We start from the raw sequence: 22,619 nt of genomic DNA on the forward strand, positions 1-22,619 counted from the left end.
GTCCAGAGCCCCAAAGAGGAATGTGTGAAACATATTGAAAAGCTTTTAACAACTTTTCTCCATCATGGACTTCAGATAACCTTTCCCATAATAACTATAAAACCATGACATACATATTAAAATGCACGAACAAGAAAATAACCCACCGACTCATATTCCTCTTGAAATTTATGACAAAGTCTTGGACTCCTGAAACACTTTCTTGGTTAAAAAGTGAAAATTAATAATGTACACGGGATCTTGCGAGGAATATTTACCTATTAAGGAAACAAACTTTGAGAGAGTCCTGGTCCATAGGTCTTTCAATAGCAGCTGGCTTACCAGGCTCAAGGAAATCATTGAAATTGCTCCAGGAGGCCAGTATTTGTTATTCCAGACAGAACCCAGGCTTCCAACATAAGGTAACCTTTCATATTAAAAGATAACCCATAATTAAGGGTCTAATTAAATAAGGCTGGCCTAATTTCTCATAAGGAGGTTTTGTTACATGGAGATAGGTATTAATATACTCAGAGGGCCATGTTGGAACAGGCTAGCAGAATTCTCCCCTCTGGGATTTCTGTTTTATGGATCTACTTCCTTCCCACTTTGAGGTCAGAGTTCAACACATCCAGCAGAAGTTACTAAAGGGCCTTGGCCCTGCTTGTTAAGGACACTGAAATCACCAGGAGAGTGTGGCCTCTGACTCAGGCTACATCCCTGGCAATTGTGAATGTGGGTGGATTTAAACTGACTGCCTTCAAGGGATAGGGAGATGGCTGGGCAGGTAAAAGCACTTGCTGCCCAAGCCTGAGGGTCTGAGTTCAAATCCTAGCAACCGCATAAAAAAGCAGGGGCGGGATCCTGCCTGTGTCTGTGGTTTCAGCTGTTTTAGCCTTGTGGGGCAATGGAGCCTAGAGGTTGGCTGGGGCTTGCTGACTTCCAACTTAACTCAGGTTCAACAGGAGACCAGTTCTCTAGGAAGAGTGATGAAGCAGAACACTTGACATCCTTCTCTGGCTTCTGGACACTGGCCAAACACACACATGTGTGCATATGCACACATGTGCATATACACCACACACATACATACACACACACACACACACACACACACACACACACACACACACACACCAGTCAAACATTTCTATACATACATGTACACATATGACATACACATTTTAAAATAAAATACATAGAACTCCTTCGATCGATCCCCTACACACACATACCATTCTCTCCCTTTTTGAGGTGCTGGGAAGGACCGAGCCCAGGGTCTTTTATGTTCACAGGCCTGTGAGAGGGAAGTATTGGTGGATTTTTCTGGAAAGGCTTCCTTGGGCCTCTGAGCATGTAGTATTTATTTCCTTTGCCCCCCATACCTTTTCCATCTTAATCCTGTTACAACATCCACTGGCCTGATCCACTGAGGTCAGACCAGTGTTTTGCATCCTGTTATGGTATGTGCTCAGCACAACACATAGTGTATGGCACAGAGGTGACCATAAATATGTGTGTGGAGTGATTCAAACAATGGCATCGCTTGACAGTTGACTAGGCCTGCAGGGATGTGCCACTCCGTTAAGGTCTTTTAAATATTTGCTCATTTGTATATGAACAGCAGTGTTTCTATTGCACTTGGTCACCCATGTCCTGTTTTTGGGATACAAGGATGAAGCCAGCTTTATTGATTCGTTGGCAGAAGAGAGACAAAGTGGGCTAGGGACTAAATGTGTGCATGAAGGTGTCTTTCCTGTCACTACATCCTATCAGATGGACATAGACAGATGACAGAATTGGCCAAAGGAAAGAGAATATGATTCAGTTCATGGAGATGCCAGCTGGGGCTCAAGGCCAGAGCTACCTGGGACAGGTGCTTCCTCAGCACAGTGTCTTCTCGTTGGCCTCTATAGAGCTATCGTCACAGTCTGAGGATGTAACTGTAGTTATCCCACACAGGTGGAAGCCAGAGGACCACCTCAAACATCAACCTCAGTAATGATGTCCACTGAGACAGGGTCTCTCATCGACCTGGAGCTTCTTAATTAAAATTGAGACGGCTAGCCAGCCAGTACCAAGGACCCCCCTGTCTCCTCCATCCCAGTGTTGGGGTCACAAACCCAGTGTTGAGGTGGTTGTTGAGGATCAAACTCAGGGTCCCTATGTTTGCAAGGCAAGCACTTTACTGAAAGCACAACCCTGGGTCCAATCATCACATCCTGTCCACCTTCCTCATCTTTCCTCTAGCATCTCAGTTCCATCTATCCATCCACCTACCTATCCAACCATCCATCCATACATACATACATCCACCCACTCATCCATCCATCCATCTATCCATCCACCCACTCATCCATCCATCCATCTACCTATCCATTCATCCATCTATCTATCCATCCACCCACTCATCCATCTACCTACCCATCCACTCATCCATCCATCCATCCATCCATCTGTCCATCCATTTCTGATACAGGATCTATCTGTATAGCCCCGGCTATACAGGGAGCTCACTCTGTAGACCAGTGTGGGGCAATGGGCTATGTACAGACAGTCTAGTCTCCAGTGGAGCTGAGGTTTTGAATCCCGGTGAAACCCAGTGGTGTTAATTCCCACCTACATGGGATGGAAGGCATTTCCTCATGTCTCCTGGACCCCTGGCTCCTGTTGAAATTACCACCCCCACAGCCACCCACAGTCCCCACAAAAAAAAGTGTGTGACTAGTAGTCATGTATACAATGTCCCAAGCTTCTGACCTTCAGGCTAGACTCCTCCCAGTTACCTAGCAACAACAAGATAACAAGCCCACTATAAAAGGGGCTGCTTGGCCCCACCTCGCTCTCTCCCTCTTACTCTCTTTAGCTTTTACTTTCCTTACTCTCCCTCTTACTCTCTCTCTCTCTCTCTCTTTAAGCTTTCTTACTCTCTAGCCTTTCTTCTCTCTCTCTCTTTTCCCCCTTCTCTCCTCTTGGCCATGGCTGTCTCTCTCTCTCTCCCTCTCCCTCTCCCTCTCCCTCTCCCTCTCCCTCTCCCTCTCCCTCTCTCTCTCTCTCTCTCTCTCTCTCTCTCTCTCTCTCTCTCCCTTTTATCTTTTCCCCTGCCTTTCTACAATAAAGCTCTAAAACCATAGACTGTCTCCATTCATCAAGGCCTGGACTAAGGACTCACACCTGCATGGGAACTTCTTTCCCTCTGCCCTCTTCCTGTATCCCTGGGACCCCTATTCTGTTCTCAGCTCCTCTGCCGTATCCATTGTGGGATGCCAGAGACTGAGAACCTGGTATCAGGTGCTGCCCCTTGTCCACCCCTCCACCACCACCACCACCATCCCGCTGTGTGGGATCAGTGGCTTCATACAGCCAGATGCCCACCTGGGGCCATGTGGAAAGCATCTGGCAGTTCTCCTGTGTCTGCCCACCCAGAACACAGGAACTTTGGCTGGACGCAGGCTCTCTCCCCCCCTCCTTCCCCAACACCCACAGCCCAAAAGACCTCAAACTCAGGTTGGCCTCAAACTCAAAGACCCACCTGTCTCTGCCTCCCAAGCAAGCGCTAGGATTCAAGGTGTGCGCCACCACATCTGGCACATCTCAGATTACCTTTATTTTTCCACTCCATCAAAAGTTGCTGGTGAGTCTACAGCCCTTACCCCAAAGATTCACTCCATGGCATGCACAAATAAAAGACAAGGTTGCTCGCACTATCAATACCCAGTAATGACAGAGGGCTAAAATCACTGCCCTTGGAACTTGGCTTTCTCCAAGTCTTCCAAGGAGTAATCTAGGCAGGCTGGCAGAGATGTGTCAGCGGGTGTAGAAGTAGCGAGGACAGAGGTCTCTGCTTTGGCTGGTGTCACTACAGTAAAAGAACACCACTACTTTATGATGACTGGCCTGTGTGGATCAGTTCTCCAGTTCTGCTCATTTCCTGATTTTTTTCTAACCCCCCTTCACAGATTCGATGGTGTTTCTGACCTCAAGTATACATAGTAGACTATTGTCCAAGTTGGTATTTTGCTTGTGACTGCCATTGCATCCTCTTTGAAGAGGTGAGTAATTCTGTGTGTGTGTGTGTGTGTGTGTGAGAGAGAGAGAGAGAGAGAGAGAGAGATCTGTTCCTCTTTTGAATGTGGCCCACATTATGCCCTAAAATCAAGCCCAACTTGCTAAAGTCATGCAAGAACAGTTCTACTTGTCTTTGGGGAGCTCCTGGGTACAGTCCCAAAGTAAACTCCTCTACAAACTGGTCTCCCAAATAGAGGGATGCAAATTTCCATGTACTTTCAGTTTCCTCTTAAGATAGATGAGAAAATTAACTTATGCAAACTCATAATGCTGCAATTATTATTATTGTTTTCTCAACATGGGAAATTCTCCATGAAAAAAATTAAAGTCTGCATTTTAAGAAGAAATAGAATGAATAGCCTTGTCTCAAAGCCAGAGACCCTGTAGTTCAGTCCCTCCAACTTCCTGCCTGGGTAAATCAAGGTGCAGTCTTGACTTGGTTATGTAGGTAAGTAGGTGTGAGGATTAGAGCATGCTTGATATCACAGCCTTCTCTCTGCAGGGAAGCTGTGGGTATAGACTTCCTTGTGAGACTGTCAGAAAGGCTACTTGCTCATCTCTTTTTATACATACATTTACACATACATACACACACACATACACACACACATCAATCAAGTAGTTACTTCTGTATGTAACTTTCTTGGTTTAATTTTCTTTTTAAAAGGATTTATTTCTTGCTATTTTGCCTGCATGTATGTGCGCTGCATGTGTGTCTGGCGACTGTGAGGCCAGAGGAGGCTGCCAGATCCTCGGGAGCTGGGATTCTAGGCTGTTGTAAACTACCATGCCGATCCTGGGAACCAAGGTACTCTGCTGGTGTTCTGAGCCAGCTCTTCAGCCCCTCAGCTTAGTTTTCTGGCTGTCACTGAGGAGCACTAATGATTCGGGAGCTTGTACATCGATTAGATGGATTTCAGAAAAGGAAGGTGACTTTAACAAGAGACCCTCTCATACTAGGTTTTCCCTCTTATAGCCTTTCACCAAGATAAATAATTTGCTCCCCCTTTTCAAAGCCAAATAATTCAATGGGTATTAAAGATACAGCTCACCATATAGACCTAATTGAATGAAGAGAACTATAGCTACAAATATCTGATACTATGAGGTTAGAAACAGCATCGCTACTAAACAGCAAAACCAAGAAATGAAGAGGCTTCTTCATGCCTAATGCATAAGTGCTCCTTAAGCAGGAAGGTAAATTACTCAAAATAGCTTCTGGAAGTCCCTGAAACTGACCAGATTCACTAGGCTCCTCCCAGCCAGAGTAAATAATAAAAGCTAAGAGTGGGCTGGTGAGATGGCTCAGTGGGTAAGAGCACCCGACTGCTCTTCCGAAGGTCCGGAGTTCAAATCCCAGCAACCACATGGTGGCTCACAACCATCCTTAACGAGATCTGGTGCCCTCTTCTGGAGTGTCTGAAGACAGCTACAGTGTACTTACATATAATAAATAAATAAATCTTAAAAAAAAAAAAAAGCTAAGAGTTGCTCTCAGACTTGGGAGAGAAACTGTAAAAAAAAAAAAAAAAAAAAAAAAACCAACCCACACACAAAACAACAACAAACAAAAACACTCAGACAAGCCAAGCTGCCAAGAAGACTGGGATCAGATCAGTTACTCAGAAGCTGCAGAAGCCAGCCAATCTACCTGGAAGAATGTTAGGTCAACCGAGGCACCACCAGGAAAAGACCCAGTCCAGCCTGTTGAGCTGCCTGCAGGCTGTGCAGTGTGCTCCGGGTTTCTGTGGTGAGGCAGCTGTCTTTGAGTCATTTCTGCTCCAGTAAGGAACTCCTCACCCATATTCCTGTAAGTAACACCAATGAAACTCATTGGTTCTTGAAGTTGGACTTTGGTGGCATCTGTACTCTGGTCTGTGGTGGGTTCTCTGTCTGGAGTAGGTGTGTGTATCGCACCTCCCCAGGAAAAGTTTTGTCATACAAAAAACAAGCCCAGCCTTCTTTTATTCCTTTAGAAAACAGGGCTGTGTTTTTACCCCCTCCCCCCCCAAATCCATTCTATATGATCTGTTGAGATAATGCAAAATGCCTTTTCATGAACACCCCACCAGCGAGGCCTGTAGGCCAGGGACCCCAGAAGTGCTAGCAATTTCTGCCTTTTCATTTTTGCAGATGTCTCTGGGCAATGGTATAAGACTGAGCCAAGGGTGTTTGAACCTTCTTGTCAGATAGCTACTCAGTGTCTGGGTAGATAATGTGTGGTAATAATTAACAAAACCTGAGATTACTTCTCTGCAGCTACTCCATTTCAATCGTACTATTGTGAATGTGAACCCATCGAAATAAAAATATATCTAGCAGTAAGCTAAGCCTGCCCCCCCCCCTTTTGGCTTGTTTTTGTTTTGGTCACAACAAACTGTGAAATGCTGGGTTTGTTTGTTTTTTTTTTCTTTCTATAGTTCTAAAGCATGAAATCTGCAATCTTTCCACTTGATTTAGGAAGGACCCTTAATTGCTGCCATCATTAGCACCTAGTGTTCAAAACAGTCTGTTTAAATGTACTGTTAGTCTCACCTCCAAGTCCCTGCTTGCTTGGTTTTATTTATTTTAAGGATAAATAAAACAATAATCATCATAATAACCACAGTCGTTATGTACAGAGAAATAAATAATATCCCAAGGTTTTGTTTTGTTTTGACTGCTTAGTTCTGTTCATTGAGAAATGGGTACTTTGAGACTGATGAAATTTCCAGGAGGTAAAGGTGACTGACTGCCTCAGATCTTGACAACCTTGGTTCAAACCCTAGTACCCACCTTAGAGGACTCCACAAAGCTGTCTTCTAACTTCTAAGCGTGAGTGCGGTGTGGCACTAGGCACTTCTTCCCAATAAACAAATAAACGTAAGGAAAAAAAATTAAGTATTTGAGTTAAAGAGGGTCCTAGAGTTTGAGCAAGAGTTCACTAGCAGGGTCTTCTCTGGGTCTTAAAAACAAGCCACTCGTTTGCCTATTTCATTTCACATGGGTGGGGATGACAGCTGCTGGGAAGCTTCACTGTTTCTGCCTGGTCATGCACAGTTCTGCAATATAATGCATAAATGTATAACAACAACTTGGGCTCGCTGGATACCTCGCTGGGCAGAAGGAAACACAGCCAGCCTGGCGCGTCCCCGCGCACTCGCGCGCGCACACACACATACACGCGCGCCGCGCGCTCACTTACACACACACACACACACACACACACACACACACACACACACGGGTCAAAAGGTGATCCACTCCTAAGATTCCCCCCAATCTTTGCTTTCCCCCTCTTCCTGGCAGGTCGGGCTTCCCAGCCTGGGGAGCAGCTGGGTTGGGGAAGGGGAGGGCGGGGAGCGGGGGGGGGGGCAAGGGAGGCGGGAGTCAGGTCGGTGCGCGCCGCGCCCGCTCCCGCCAGGGGAGAGTCCGGGCCGGGTTTTGCACCGGGTCCCCGGGCTCGTCTCACGGCCTCCAGCCGCCGCCGCTGCCGTGTTTACTGAGCTCGCGCGTCCTGATATCACTCCGCTGGCATGGAGGAGGAGGAGGAGGTGGAGGAGCGCGAGGAGGAGGAGGAGGCGGCGGCGGCGAGCAGTTGATCATTGTGATGGTGGCGGAGGCGGCGGCGGCAGCGGCAGCCTGGCCGAGCATTAGTGGCTGCTCTCCGCGCGGCGTTTCGCAAAGGACTCCAGCGATCTACTTTTGCAGTCGCCTCGGACTGTCCATGTGTTTACTTGCCCAGCCCGAGGACTCGATGTCTAGGCTCCTGTGAAATGCAACTGAGCAGCCAAAGTACTTTGAGAACACGGGGCGGCATAAACACCAAAACTTTTTTGTGGAAGGAAAATGCAATAAGCAAGCTCGCCGTTTTCCGATGCGGCGTGGAGTGAGTGTGTGTCGCGCGTGTCCGCACTGGAGGCACACGCTCGTGTGTGTACATGGGGTGTGTTTTTCGGTACGTAGGGAGAAAATGCTTGCCAACCACCGGAAACCTCCTGGAATTTATTAGAAAATAATGGATTATTAAAAGGAGGCAGGCGAGGAGCGGATCTCCCCTTGAGTTGCAAGCCGATCTGCTGCCGGCTCAGTTTGTTGGGATTCTATTTGTTGATAGGTGTCTGATGGTATTCTGATAACACCCCCTTTTTTTCTCCCCTCTATCTTTACAGTTTTTTTAAGGAAACAAAAAACACCCCAAAATCTCTTCCCCCTTTTTTCACCCCGTGGGGATCGCTGTTTTTTCATCCATGTGCTTGCGTCTCCCCCGCGTTCCACTTAAACTATTTTAATCCTTGGACCCAAGGAGGAGGCTGATAGGGGGTGGATTAAAAAAAAAAGTTCTTCCAAAATAGTGTGCCCCGGGAGCAGGATGGGGGATTTCGCAGCCCCCGCTGCCGCCGCGAATGGTAGTAGTATCTGCATCAACAGCAGCCTGAGCAGCAGCCTCGGCGGGGCCGGGATCGGCGTGAATACTCCCAATAGCACTCCGGTTGCTCCGAGTGGCAATCACCCCGCTGCCGGCGGCTGCGGCGGCTCCGGGGGCCCCGGCGGCAGCTCAGCGGCCGTCCCCAAGCACAGCACCGTAGTCGAGCGGCTCCGCCAGCGCATCGAGGGCTGCCGGCGGCACCACGTCAACTGCGAGAACAGGTATCAGCAGGCTCAGGTGGAGCAGCTGGAGCTGGAGCGCCGGGACACCGTGAGCCTCTATCAGAGGACCCTGGAGCAGAGAGCCAAGAAATCGGGCGCCGGCAGCGGCAAGCAGCAGCACCCGAGTAAAGCCCAGCAAGATGCGGAGGCTGCCTCAGCCGAGCAGAGGAACCATACGCTGATCATGGTGAGGGCTCACTGGGGTGCGCGTTGGGGTCGGGGGCGTGGAGTTCCTGGCTTGGGGACTGTGAGGGTCTGATTTGCACCGGGGGATGAGGTAGGATGGAGACGAAGGGTTAACGTCAACTTTTCTCAGGGTAAACGCTTTCGCCGCCGCCGCTACCTGTTAATCTGTCAGGGTTGTCAGATTTGGGGAGGAAGGGATGAGAGGGAGAGAAGCCAGTCACGACTCCGAGGGGAGGAGGGAGCTTTAGTGCCAGAGTGAGGTGCAGGAAAAGTTTCCCCCTCCTTGTCTTAGAAATCGATGCGAACGAGTGAACCCAGGAGTAGAAACCACGCTGCTCCTCTCCGCGCCCCGCCTTCACCTTTCGCCGTACCACCGCGCCTCCCCAGATAGGTCCCCTTTCGCCCACCCCTCTCATTACATCCGCCGGGTGCAGGGAGAAATTGATGCTGTCGCACATTCTGAGTGGGCGCCAGGCCCTGAACCCTTAGGAGGGGAAGGAAGAGTCCCTGACTTCCTCTCCTTTGGGCTTGGGAAAGTCTGAGAGTTTTGTGAATGAACTTTGAAGTGGGTGAGAAGCGAGTGAGGGTGGCTGCGCGCGCGTACTCGTGGGGGCGCGCGCGGATGCCGGGCGCGCGAGCGCTGCGCTCGTCGCTCTAGACCCGCGACTGTGGCAGGGCAGGTGGGGCAGCTGCGAGGGGGTCGAGAAGGAGGTGGCTGGGGAGGCGGGGGCGCAGGGGAGCCAGAGCTGTGCTCTGACCCTGCCTTAAGGCTTAGGATTGCCCCCTATCCTCTTCTCCAACTTGCCCCCACCTCGCACTCCACCAACTTTCCGGCGACGGGTAACGAGCCCGGAGGAGTGGAGGAAAGCAGGGAGGAGAAAGGCTTAAATGGCCGGGTGGGTGGGTTCGCGGGAGGATGCGCAGCCAATGGCTTAAGTGCTAGGAGGAGGAAGGGGCCGATCCCACCCCTAACCCCGAGGGTGGAATCCTTTCTCTTATCTCCTCTCTAGGGTTCTGTAGCTTTCTTCTCTGGGAGAGGAGGAGGGGGGAGGCCGGAAGCTCGGGAAAGGTGTGTGCACTCCCTCCCCCACCGTGTCGCTAGGTTCGGGGGCCCCGGTAATAGCTTTCTCCACTGAGCGCGCTCGCTCTCCCCACCGTGCCTTCACCGGCTGCGCGGAGCCCGGTGCCGGCCGCCCTCTCCCGAGTGCTTTCTGTTGCGACGCGCACGTTCCGGATCTCGGAGCGCCAGGGGTGGTGCCAGTGTCGCCGGGCGCTCTGGAGGGCGGGCGGTGACAAAGAGCCGGTGTGGGGGAGGGGAAGGCCTCAGAGCTGGCTCGCTCCCGCCCCCCACCCTGCACGTGAAGAGGAACAATTTGTTTATCTTGGGCTTCAAGAATCCTTCCCTCCTCTCTGCTCTCCTTGGCCCCTCCTCCCTGCCCTCCCTCTTCAGTGCGCTCCAGCCCAGTCCCGCCGGCAGCGCCCTCCTCCTCCTCTCTCTCCCTCGCGTGCTTCCCTCTCCACCCTCACCCCCACCACCTCCCCGGGCCCTCCTTCCCCTCCCTTTTGGAACGCGGCCATGGGGGAGGGAGCGGGAGGCGCTTTGTCCGCCTGGCGGCCCTGCGCAGCCCGGGGACCGCCCAGTGCCTCCGGCCCTGCCCCCTCCGCCGCCCCAGGCCACCAGCGCGGTGGGAGGAAGAACCCGGGTCCCAGAATCTTCTAGGGAGCTTCTCTCTTAAAAAACAGGAAGCTCTAAACCACGCACACACTGGCTTTTTCCTGATTGTACCCTGAGCTGGGACGAGATCGGGGTCTTGACTGTAGCTGGGGGACCCAGGTGGCATCTGTGTCTCTCGCAGTCCCCTAGCCCCCGCCCCCGCCCTCACTCAGTCGTGGGAGATAGCGAACCTGAGGCTGTAGTAGAATAAGCCAGGCATCAAGGATTCCATTCTTGCCCGCCCCCCAGCCCCCTTTAATGTTCACACACCTTCTGTTCCCAATTGCATCAAAATGGACTTTTTGCGTGAGGTCCAAAATTCCCGTCTTCTGAGACAGTTTACGACCTTTGGGGATGGATGCTGGGGGCAGGGTACTGAACGACTGTGGAACAAAAGCCACTATCTTTTTTAGAGACCTGGTTCGAAGGCAAGAGGAGTAGAGTCAGGAACGAAAAAGTTTTGTCTCTGGGCTCTGTACTCCCTTAACCACCATTAGGTTGTGGAAGGAAGACAGGGGTGGGGGGCGCCTCTGTGCTAAGACACCCGCAGGTACAGCCAGCCTGTATTCTGAGAATTCCTAGGAGCTCTCTCGCCCAAGACAGTGGTTAACTTCAAAATGAAAATATAATGCTTATTTGAATAGATGAAGACAACAGCTATAAATTTCTCAATGAATTCTACTTCGGCAAGTTAATAACAAACTTGAAAAACGATTGCCTGAAAATCAATTTTTTTCTACCAGTTTTCAATAATTTTGCTTATTGACTTATAGAAATACCAAACCCGTGTGCAAAACAGTATATTCTAGCGTCTGCCGAATCACAGGCACCTCACAGATGCCAGTGTGAAGAATGTGTGACGCGTGGGATGCAAATAAACCGCTTCAATCCTAAGCAAAGACGTGTGTGGAGAGTCTGTGTACAGACAGAAATTAACATAGCCATCCTTTATGGGTTACATTTTCCTGGAAAATAATTAGTTTCAGAATTCACATCCGCCTCTGAGATGGAAGACTACTTTAAGCTTATCCTATGTATGAGATTAAAAAAAAAAAAAAAAAAAAAAACTTCAAGATGGGTTACTAAGAAAATGTTCCTCTTCATTTTCTTGAATCGACTGCTGGATTATAGTGGTACTCTGTTGGGGCACAAAGCAATTAAATTTAGTTCTCAGATTGGACTCACTATTTGGAAAGCCCTAAAGAAAAACGGTGATCAGCCACAGCCAAACAACAGTGATGATAAAAATAAAATCGAAAAGGATTCTTTTCTGTTTTATTGTTATTGTTCACCTTCTTAGGACCAATATGTCCAAAGTACTAAATATCGATTGGCTCCTTCTGCCTGGCTTGGGTTAAGAGGACAATCTAATGAGGGCGTTGCTTCTTTGGCTTTGCTTTTCTGTCTTACACATTTACAAGCATAGGCATGAAAGACAGACAACACAAACTAGCAAGCCAAAAGCAACGGGAGGTGGGGAGCAAGTAATCTTGCCCAGTCCCTGTTTTAGGTCATCATGGGTTCTCTATAGGCTGCTGCATACATAGAGCAGGCCACACTCCCAGATTTTCGTGTATATTCAAGTGACAGGTCCTTTCTACACAGGTAGAAATCCAACATTGGCCAACACCATTTTATGTTTACCCTGGCTCCTAAAGACCCCTCGGTGAGAACTATTGACTTCACAAATTTATGAATCTCAGTGGAGAAGTTGTCTTTCCAAAGATCTTTTTCTGTTAGCAAAATACATTCATTCCAGCTCTTGGAGCAGGTTCTGGGTCCAGTGTTAAGACGGATGGACTTGACCAGGATGTCATCATTTAGAGACACCAAGAAACACATTGTCGTGGTTTTGACATCTCAAAATGGCTGTAGTCTTACTCACCCTGGAGAAATGTGCTGTTCATGGCTCTCCCTGTCAACAGCCCAACAATTTATAGACCCTTTGCAGAGTGTGTAAATCTGTGGAACCCATGCTCCGAAGAGTTTATTGCATAAAATTCATTCGATTATATATGTATTAATCACTGAATATTGGATATAACTGCACCCCTTCCGAAAATGGTCGCATCTATCCTTGGTTTAGAGCCAGGAAAAGCCAATATACTAGCCCACCACTGAACTTTCTCCTCTGTGAATCCTGTTTGCCTCTTAAAATTTTATTTTATGGTGACCTTTGCCTGGACTTACCCTATCTGGCTGCTATCTGGGGGAGAGGGATGGTCTTTGCAAATTTCCTATTACCTGACTTAGGGTGCCTGGAGAAAACTGTGAACTTCTCTTTCTCTCTCCTTAACAATATGGTGTTCTTCTCTTTAGGTCTCAGAAGGCATTGTTTTCAAACAGCAATACATATCATACTGTTTTATTCTTGGGCCATGGTACATTTTTATTTAGTGTGGAGTGGCCAGCAGTCAGCCAGCAAAGTAGGAGTCCAGTTAATCATTAATCATAATCTACAAAGTAAGATCCAGGCTGAGGCCCTTCCCAGGTAAAGCCAACTCCCAAGGAATTAGCATTTTTGATACTCCTCTTTCTGTCTTTTTAGAATCACAAGGGCACACTTTAAATTTATTTATTTTTAATTTTACTTATTTATTTATTTATTTATTTATTTATTTTGATTTTCTGGCACATACTAAGAGAGGAGGGAGCGCTTTCTGGCCAGTGTTTGGTTTCTGTAGGCACGATGAGGATTGATGGCTGTAAGGTTTGCTTTGATTGAGTTACTTTCTACCTAAGCCTGTGATACCCACGGCTCACTGTTAGGTTTCCCAACAGGGCCTTTTATTTGGTTGAGATAAGAAGGCTTGAGAGCAAGCTGTTCTCTTGTGTTCGACACCCCTCTCCCCAGGATCTAGTACAAGAAACAGGTTTGCATGGTACATAGTAACACTTGGATGCATCCAAAGCACTTCTACTTCGAGAATGCTCCTAGAGGAATGTTCTGTGGGTGATGAATATTCTGTTGGTTTTCCACTAGTTCTTTTCTCTACTCCGTCCCAGAGCTTATGATGGCCAAAACCTGCCTTTTAAAACATTATCTACCACAGAGAAGTGTGGAGTCAGTCAGACATCCAACTCTTACAGAGAACCTACCCTCCAGGTTCAGCCTAGAGTCTCAAACAGCTTTCAGTGTTGCTGTGTTGTTGAAGAGTTCCTGGTGGGAGTTTAGAGCCTGTGGCTCCCTGCTTTCATTTTCCTTCACTGCCCTGCTGCTCTGGTCTTATCCTCTTTCTCTCTCACTTTAGCATCCTTTTCTCAAACTGGGTTGAAGAAATAAGCAGAGAAAAAAATTAATTCAGGTGCACCTGGCAGTCATAACTAAAGAGACAATAAGATAAGACATTGCTTTGGAATAGTGTGGATTTAATGTTATACATATTGTTTATTCTTCTTTAGCACAAATAATACAGCATAAACTGAATTTTAAGCTTTATTTATTGCATAGCACTGGTACACAGTCTTTGTATTACTTCATAGAAGTTAAATTATTAATTTTAATTTGCATGACAATGTATAGTCTTCATAGGTTTTCATTATTATTGTAGCTTATTTGAAGGGGATAGCAGATTACTATTAAATCAGTATAGTCTTTTATGCCAACCGCTTAGCGTCAGGCACTATATATTCCCTTCCCATGATGCTTTGAGAAGAATGATATACTCTTCTCTTATTTCAAACTCATTTGACATTGGTATTCGAAGGAGGGAAGAGCTGATTTATGGGTGGTTGCTGGTAGAGGTTTGTTGTTGCTTTTTGAGAAGGGTTTCTCTGTGTAGCCCTGGCTGTCATGAAACTCCCTTTGTAAATGAGGCTGGCCTGTGACTTAGAGATCTGCCTGCCTCTGCCTTTGCCTCCCAAGTGCTGGGATTAAGGCCTGTGCCACCACGCCTGGTGCTAGTAAAGTTTTGAGTCTCTCCAAATTAAGTTTTTGTTAAGAAAACAGCATATATCTCAAATGGCCAAATCCAAAAGTTCATTTTCCCGGTTTGCGGGATGGGAATACGGCTTTGGGAAATCGTACCACTGTCACGTGGTGGCTTGTGCTCCTTCACCTCATTGGTTTTTGTTTAAAACTAAGAAGGTTCCAAGGAAAAGTGAAATAAGAGTGGGCAGCTCACTCATGAAATGTAGGTGGGGGCTTACCGTTTAACAGCTACTGAGAGGTCAGTGTTCTGTTTAGCAGGGGCAAAGAAGGGAAACACATTTTGTTGGTTTTTGTTTGTTTGTTTGTTTTGTTTGTTTGTTTGTTTTTGAGGAAGGCTATCTGGCTGTTCTCTCTGACAAACACTGGAGAGAGATTTTTGAGTCCCTTTCCCTGTTCCTCTAGGGCCATGTGCACACAAGCAAAAGAAAAGGAAGCAACTGGTGGCCTTTTCGTTGGTTTTGAAGGCAGACGCGCTGTTCTTGGGGAACTTAATAAAAACCACGAGAGCCTTGCGGTGCTTCTTCCTAGTCAAGGAAAGTGATTCCTTAAGGATCTTTTAGGCACTGCCTTTACATACTGTCAGGCTTCCCATTGGCTGGGAGGGACCTTATGCTGAAACGGGATCTTTTAAAATACTATTAACTGACCTTCATCCCCTTCAGCATTTCCTTAACAACTAGAGAACACTTCAATGAAATACTTAATTTCCCACTAACAACTTCCAGGCGTTCCTTCCTAACCCCTTAAATGCCTGTCCAGGTGGTTAGCATCTGGCTCTGTAATGCTGTTCGGGTTGAACCCTCTCAGCTCTCAGCTGTGTCAGCATTTACTTCTGCTGGGGAAGAAGTGATTAGGATATGCGATGTGTGCTGCTTCTGTCCACCTTCTGACACTTCTTGCCCATCAAGGGAATGGGGCTGGAGGGCTATGCTTGCACTTGTGTAGGGCCAGCCTCTGACTGGGACGGATGACGTCAGCTCTGAGAGACAAACTATCCCTGTTATCCTCACAGTGGTCAGTTTTCTGTCATTGGTGGTCAGGTGTGGGGAGTAGTCACTGGGAGACTGTGAATGAATCTGAAGGGACTGGTACCTGGTGGGAGCTCTAAGTATCTGGAGAGAATAGAAGGGGTTTAGTTGAGCAAATTCTGGGATAAACATGGGGGTCTAGCAGGAGGAGAAATGGTGGGTCTTGATCATTTGTACTTAACAACAGTGTGCATGGATAGTTGGAGTTAGCATAAAAAGTCTGCTTTAAATAGTGTATTCTCATCTGCACCTGACACTGTTGATTGTCATAATTTAGGGATGCTACAGTTGTCCCAAGGGTAGAATTCTGACACATATCCAACAAAGAACACCATTTCTTGTTAATTTGTAACAAGGCAGGGTCCTCTGAGGAGAGGGAACTGCAACCAAGAAATGCCTACATCGGATGGCCTGTAGGCAAGCCTGTGGGCTGTTTTCTTGGTTGATGTTTGGTAGGAAGAGCACAGCCTATTGTGGACAGCGCCAAGCAGGTGGGTCCCAGGCTGTATAAAAAAGCAGCCTGAGCAAGCCCAAGGGAGCAAGTCAGTAAGCAGTGTTCCTCCATGGCCTTTGGTTTGGGGTTCCTGCCTTGAGCTCCTGCCCTGGCTTCCCTCCATCACGGACTATAACTTGTAAGCTGTGATGCAGAAGAAAGGATGGGGTAGGGCTTTGGCCCCATGGCTTTGCTCCATCGTTTCTCAAATATGCGCTTGTTACTAAGAGTGAGAGACGTCCTATGGCTTTAATGGGTTGGAGAGCTGTGTGGTGTTCAGGTTTTGTCTGTTCAAGCTCACTGGGGATCATCACTGGGGATGTGTGGTTTTTCCCTTCAGGATTGTTGGCTCTGTCTCCTTGCCTGTCTCAAAAGCAAAGAGTTGGCTTTCTTACATCTCGAGGCATGGTGGTTAGGGTCCAGTGCACCAGTGGAGCAAGAGACTGCTGGGACCCTTAGCTGTGTCTTCATGGAGGATTTTGGTCTTACCCTATTACCTCCTGCTTGAGTGCACAATGAAAATAGAATGCCTCAAGCCTCAAGTTAGTCCAGTGCCCGCATAAGCTGAGATCTAATGAGTTGGTAGTGAACCACTGCTGTATGTTGGACACGCTTATGATCCTTGGGAACGCTATGGTGAAGGGATACCCTTGTCTTCATTGGAGAACCGCAGGACATAACTGCATGCTTCAAGCAGTTTTAAAATGTAGTGTTTGTGGTTGTGTTAGATATGTTCATTTTCATGGCAACAATAAACTAACATGCAGGAACCCAAGGATGATACTTTGTGCCATCTAAATATTGATTTCTATTAAAAAAAAAAAAAAGCTTCCCACTACTGCTCCCCCCACCCCCTGCTCCCAGGCTAAGTCTCTGATAGCTTATGCTGGTTTGAGGCCACACCTTGCTACAGTTCACATTTTTGCAGAGACTTCACTGGCATGTTGTGGAAAAGATGAGGAGGGCAGGATTGTCTCAGCAGGACTTGCCGTCAGGGTTTCTGAGCACTTAGCTAGGCGCCAGTAGGAAGGCACAGGAAGGTGCAAGGGCTGGACGCCATGGCAAGCGGAGACAGTGGGTAGAGCTGAGTGCGTAGTGGGATGGACCATGGTAGGACTGAAGGGCTGTCATGAGAGGAGAGGATCAGAGATGCTCTTGAAGACCTCGGGTGTAAATTTAGGACCAGTGGTTAGCATTATTAGAAACCAGGTTTTGGTGTAAAACCAACTTTATGGAAATGGAAGCTGTTCCAAGGGAATGGGCCGCATTGGTGAGTGGCAGGGTTCCAGCAAGAGCTTTAGAATTGGCTGGTGTGCAGGAGGAGGACCAGGGCAGGGCACGTCTCTCTTTTCATTCTTATGTCTTTGTGATTTGGAAAGGACCTACCTGTGATAGGAGAAGCTCAAAATACTGCTTGAATAAATTACTAAATGAAGGTAAACAGTAAGAATCGCTTAATTGTCTCTCCTCAGTGCCTTTCACTAACTTGTTCAGTTACCATGAGTTAGTATATTTGTCTTGTCTTCCTATCAACACCAGTTGTATGTAACTACATATTAGATTTTTTTTTTACATAATTGGAACCATATTGCATTATTATCCTAAAATAAACTTTTCCCCCATTTAAATAGGTAGGTACTCTGCAGTTTTCGATACATATGCAAACACACATATATGGGCAGGCAAGAAGGTTCAGTGGGTAACAGTACTTGCTGCTAAACCTCACAACCTCAGTTCAATACCCAGGACTCATAGGAGAAAAGGAGAGAACTGACTCCCACAAGTTCTTCTTTCACCTCCACATCCACCACGCACAAACACACATATACAAACAATAAATACATGTAATTTAAAAACAAGAACAAAGAAAAACAAAGTCCCTTGTATTCTGGGCTTGCCTGGAACCTGCTAAGTAGCCGAGGATAAACTGGAACATTGTATCCTCTTGCCTCCACCTCCAAGTGCTGCTGTTATGGGCATACATTTGCTGCACATCATTGATACAGTGTTGGGAATCGAACCCAGCGCTTCTCTACCGACTGAGCTCCATCCTCCGCTCTGTATGCTATAGCCATCGGCCTCATGTGGGACACCGAGAGCCTCAACTCTTTCTTTTTGATAATTATGAATGTTCTACAGTGTGGTGTAAGAACCACTATTGGTAGACTCTATGGCTGGCTTCTCCATCTTGGCTTGCTTGGGTTTTTTGCTTGTTTGTTTTTTGTTGTTGTTTTGTTTTATTGGAGGCAAGGTCTCACGTCTCCTTCATGGGTTTTGATAATTTAATACTGCAGTTCCCTTCTCCACACAACCCTCATACAGATTTGAGGATTTCTGTAGTGATGGTGGACTTCTTGAATTTGATCCTAGGACCCATGTGAGGAGGAAGAGAATGGACTGATCCTAACAAAATAAATAAATGGAACTGTAAATCAGAATATATGTGTTTTGCTTTTTTTTTTTTCTTTCAAAAGGGAAGTCACCTATAGTGTTGGTCTCTGCCCACAGCTTTAGCAGTTTTGTGTCCTGTTGTGCTAAGGACTGAGCCCAGTGCCTTCTGCAATGAGAGTGAAGTGCTCTACCCCTGAGCTGCACCCTGAATCCTTCTTAGGATATCAGTGCGTTTTAAAGGTTGTGTCTTACAGCAGTGATGTTCTTCCGCCTCTGTTGCTGTGGACTGGAGGCTTTGACTGAGGCTGTGGCCCTCTTTGCCCTTCCTGGTGTTGCGCTTTCCTGGGCCTGTGCGAGGTGGTGACTGTGGGTGGGGTGGGAGGTGTTCAGTTGACCTGGAGTGTCTATGGCTGTGTGTTCAAGTGGCTGGAATCTCAATTCTGTGAGATGCTGCTTCCTCTGGGTTAAGTTGCCCTGACTAATCCAGTCGCCTGTGTGATTTAGTAATAACCACCTGTTGACCAGCTGACTGTGGGAAATGCTGGAGACCTGCATTGTCCCCTCACAGAACCCACACCCCAACGTGGCCTGCCCAGAACTGTGGCTGTTTGGATTTACCTTGGGCTGGGCAGCCTTTTCCCATGGGACAATAACACCATGGCGGGACTGTTCTTTGCTTCTGTGCTATTGTGCCTTCACTGGGCTGCAGGAGTCTCTCCTGGCACGCTTGTCTGAGCAGACCCATTTTCTCTAGAGCCGTGTTCCCCCCAGGGCAAGGCCTTGTATGCCTGGCTTTCCCCATTGGGAGGCAGATCAGTTTGAACAGGAGCCAGGCTTAAGGTGCTGCCTCCTGGCCTCGTGTGCCTCTGACCTTGTGTGTCTCTCTCTTTTTCATCTCCTCTGTCAACCCTTGGTTGCATCTGTGTCATGGTGACACTGGGGCCTAAACCCTGAACACGGTATGGATGTCACTCATGTGACCAGAGAAATAAAACAGAGGTGGTAAAATAACTGGGGACCTAGTCTTTATATTTTTTCCCCAAGTAATGCCAGCAGACTAAGTGTTAGACTCCGGGCTATAACTATAATACCTGTTTCAGCTACTTCTGTGTGTGCCGATTCTGTGTGCTTGGGTATGTGTGTGCACATATGTGTGCATCCATGTGTAAGACAGAAGACAACCTCAAGTGCCATGCCTTGGGTGCAGTCTACTTTTTTGTTGTTGTTGCTTTGTTTTGTTTTTGAGACAGAATGTCTTATTGGCCTGGGTACTCCCCAAGTATCCCCCAAGATATCTGGCCATCGAACCCCAGGAATACACCTAGCACTACAATTACAAGTGCACCATCCTGGAGTGGCTTTTTTTTTTTTTTTAATTAAATGTGGGCTCTGGGAGATCAAACTCAAGTCCCTGTGTTTTCGAGATTAATTACCACACTGCCAGCTAAGCTATCTCCCCAAGTCCGTTTAGCCACTTTTTTGCCCCACAAAAACCTCTGGCTCGCTACCGCAACCACAGATTCAGTGCAGACTGAGGGAAAGGCTTCCTTATAACACTCACCCTATTTCTTCCATTTCAGTAGCTTACATGGTGAGGGTTGCTGTGTACACAGAATAACAACCTTTTCTCCTCACCAGGATCCTTGCACACCCAGTATCATAAACAGAGGGTCTTGGAGTTGAGGGCGGTACCTAGCCCAACCATTCTGCCTCTTCCTAACCTACTTAATTAACTCCTTTTTCCCCGGGGTGTGTGTCTTGTCATTTCTTTTGGTGTTTCTGGGTCTGCGTCTTTCTTGCACTGGAGTTCGTTTTCCTAAGGATGTTTCTTAAGGGTGACTTTCACTACGCCCAAGGTACAGGGATGTCTTGCATTTGGTATGAAATACAACCTTGGTCTTTGTAGCAGAGTCCCCGACCCAAGCCTTTTCAACATTAGTTATTCTAGAGCTGCTTGATTATAATAAGAACCATTTTCAAAGATGATTGAGAGCACAGCTTTGTTGTGATAAATCCCTAACTTCCATCCCCTTTGAAAACATTTTCCTCCATTTTTACAGGTCCAGAAAACGACCACATTATAGGATTCTTGAAAAACAAAAAACAAAACAAAAACAACAACAACAAAACCTTAGAATAAGTAGATGCTTGAAAGATGTTTAATTTGTTATTACTTTTTAGAGGAAACTGTGTTTGAGGGTCAAGGCTAATCTTAAGAGAATTGACGCAGAGAAAGATCAGTAGGTCCAACTGGGCATCAGTGTTAACTTCTCTGCAAATAAATCTGATTAATGCCACTTTAACATATAGGTGGCTTTAGGGATATTGACTAAAATAAATGAGGTAAAGTAATTTCAGTTGTTTATTCTTGAGTGTAGGTTTCAGGTTTGAGTGGCAGAGGCTGGGCAGCTCCCCAGAAGGACCCATTCCCTTTCAGCCCTAATCTAACCCTGTGATCCCTCTTCTCCTCTGCCTCTGTGGTGCAGAGAGGCTGGCGGTGGGAGTGGAGGCCTTAGCGAAGCTCCCAGGTGCTGTTTGTCTTCAATTAGCTCAGGCATTTCCTCACCCCAGGGTGATGTGTGCAGATCTTTCTCTTCCCGTCACATGCAGTAGCCCTTTCCCCCCAGATTCTTAGATGTTGGGTAAACAGCTGCTTCTCCAGAAGAGGCAACTTTCTCAGCTTGGAAGTTGTTATGGCTAAATGGTTGAAAATGTGTTGTGTCGTTTCACTAGGAATTTCTCAATGGTTTGCAGCTGCTATTGAAGTTTTTAAAAACAACGTTCCTCTTCTTTAATGGAGCATGGAGAAAATGGTTTTGGAGTTGGGTTTTTGCGCTGCCTCCTCACAACTTGCCACGGGAATATTTGAGAAAGTTGTTGGTCGTCCCAGCACCTAAGCAGGAAGAATTTCACATGCAGAAATCTATTTTTGGCTGATTTTTATTTATCAGAATGGAATCTCTCTGTAGTCCACAGTGGGGCTGCTGGGAAGGTGGTTTTTGATGGTGACAAAACAGGTCTTTTAGGTTGCGGGTCTGTTTGGCACCCAGGCTGTTGAAATCCAAGATGTGTGTTGCTTTTCCTGAGTTTGATCCCCTTCTTAGATTTAAGGGATTCCCTGATGAGGCTCGTTCAGGGGCTTTTAGTAACTTTTAAATTCCTGGCTAAAATGGGAATTGGAACATTCCAGAATAGGTAACAGTAGCTTAGTGATAGCTTGTATTCTTCAGAGTCCTGCTTTGCCCCTCCCCTGGGGCTCGGGTTGTCTGTATGAACTGCTACACAGTTATCTGTCCTCTGGAGGGTCAAGGGATTGTAAACCTGAGAAGTTTCTTGCCTCTCTCTTCCTGTAGGAGTTTCTGGGATTGGCTCCTGGGGTGGGGACTGCTCTCTAAGGATGAGGAGAGGGGACTGGCTGTCTGTGGGTCTCCCTAGTACTTCTGTCATTCACTCAGTCTATCAGCAGAGATAGTGGATGCTCAGGATAATTATTTATGACCGCCTTTCCATCCGAAACGCGGCTCGTACTTCCCCTGTTTTCATCAACTTTGTGTAATCTATGAGTTTATGATACACTGAAGAGCAATAAATTTGGGAAGAGAGATAATTACCTCTGACAGACTTACAGAAATGAGGCCGCAAGAGGAAGCAGCTAGAGGATTGCCTAAGAAAAGGCTCCAGTTACTCCACGTGGGGAAAATGGTCCCCACAAGAGACTCTCCTGTGTCAAGAGTCACAGCCTGGTGGGTCACACAGGTGACAAAATGAAGTGATGACTTCTGTGATTTTCTTCTTCCAGTCAGACATTTTCTATAGTTTAACAATATGGCCTTTTTAATTTTTAATTTTTAAAATGGGACTTTCCGGTGGAGGAACTCAAGGTGCTTGGTGCAGGAGGAGAAATGGCAAACCCTTAGGCTGGGCACTGCGTCCTTTAACTTCTCATAAATCTGAATTATTTTTGAGGAAACTATTTAACGGCCACCTGACCTTAAAAATTAGTTTCCCTTTCCCTGTGGCAGCTCCTATAGTTGGGGTGGTGAACCTCAGGGGTATGAATGGGTCAATGTTCACTTGACTTTCCTGTCCCTCTCAGTGTGGGGCAAATGGTCTCAACCTCTATAAAGAAAGAGCCTCAGTGGCGTGGGTTACCCCACTGTTGTACTTAGTTTTCTAGTTTCTGGACTAATAAGAGTGTGG

At 47.1% G+C, this 22,619-nt stretch overlaps 1 protein-coding gene across 1 annotated transcript in view; it reads left to right on the forward strand.

The window, feature by feature from the left end:
• The first annotated feature begins 7,610 nt into the window (after positions 1–7,610).
• Positions 7,611–22,619, forward strand: part of Maml3 (mastermind like transcriptional coactivator 3) — a 417,562-nt gene continuing 402,553 nt past the window's right edge. Inside the window, exon 1 of the mRNA XM_021158440.2 lies at positions 7,611–8,863. Within this exon, the coding sequence (XP_021014099.1) occupies positions 8,399–8,863 (465 nt within the window). The 5' untranslated portion in view covers positions 7,611–8,398. The remainder of the gene's footprint in view (positions 8,864–22,619) is intronic.

This window comes from Mus caroli, unplaced genomic scaffold (genome assembly GCF_978045245.1).
Source record: "Mus caroli unplaced genomic scaffold, Mus_caroli_1 scaffold_3, whole genome shotgun sequence".
Taxonomy (NCBI): Eukaryota; Metazoa; Chordata; class Mammalia; order Rodentia; family Muridae; genus Mus; species Mus caroli.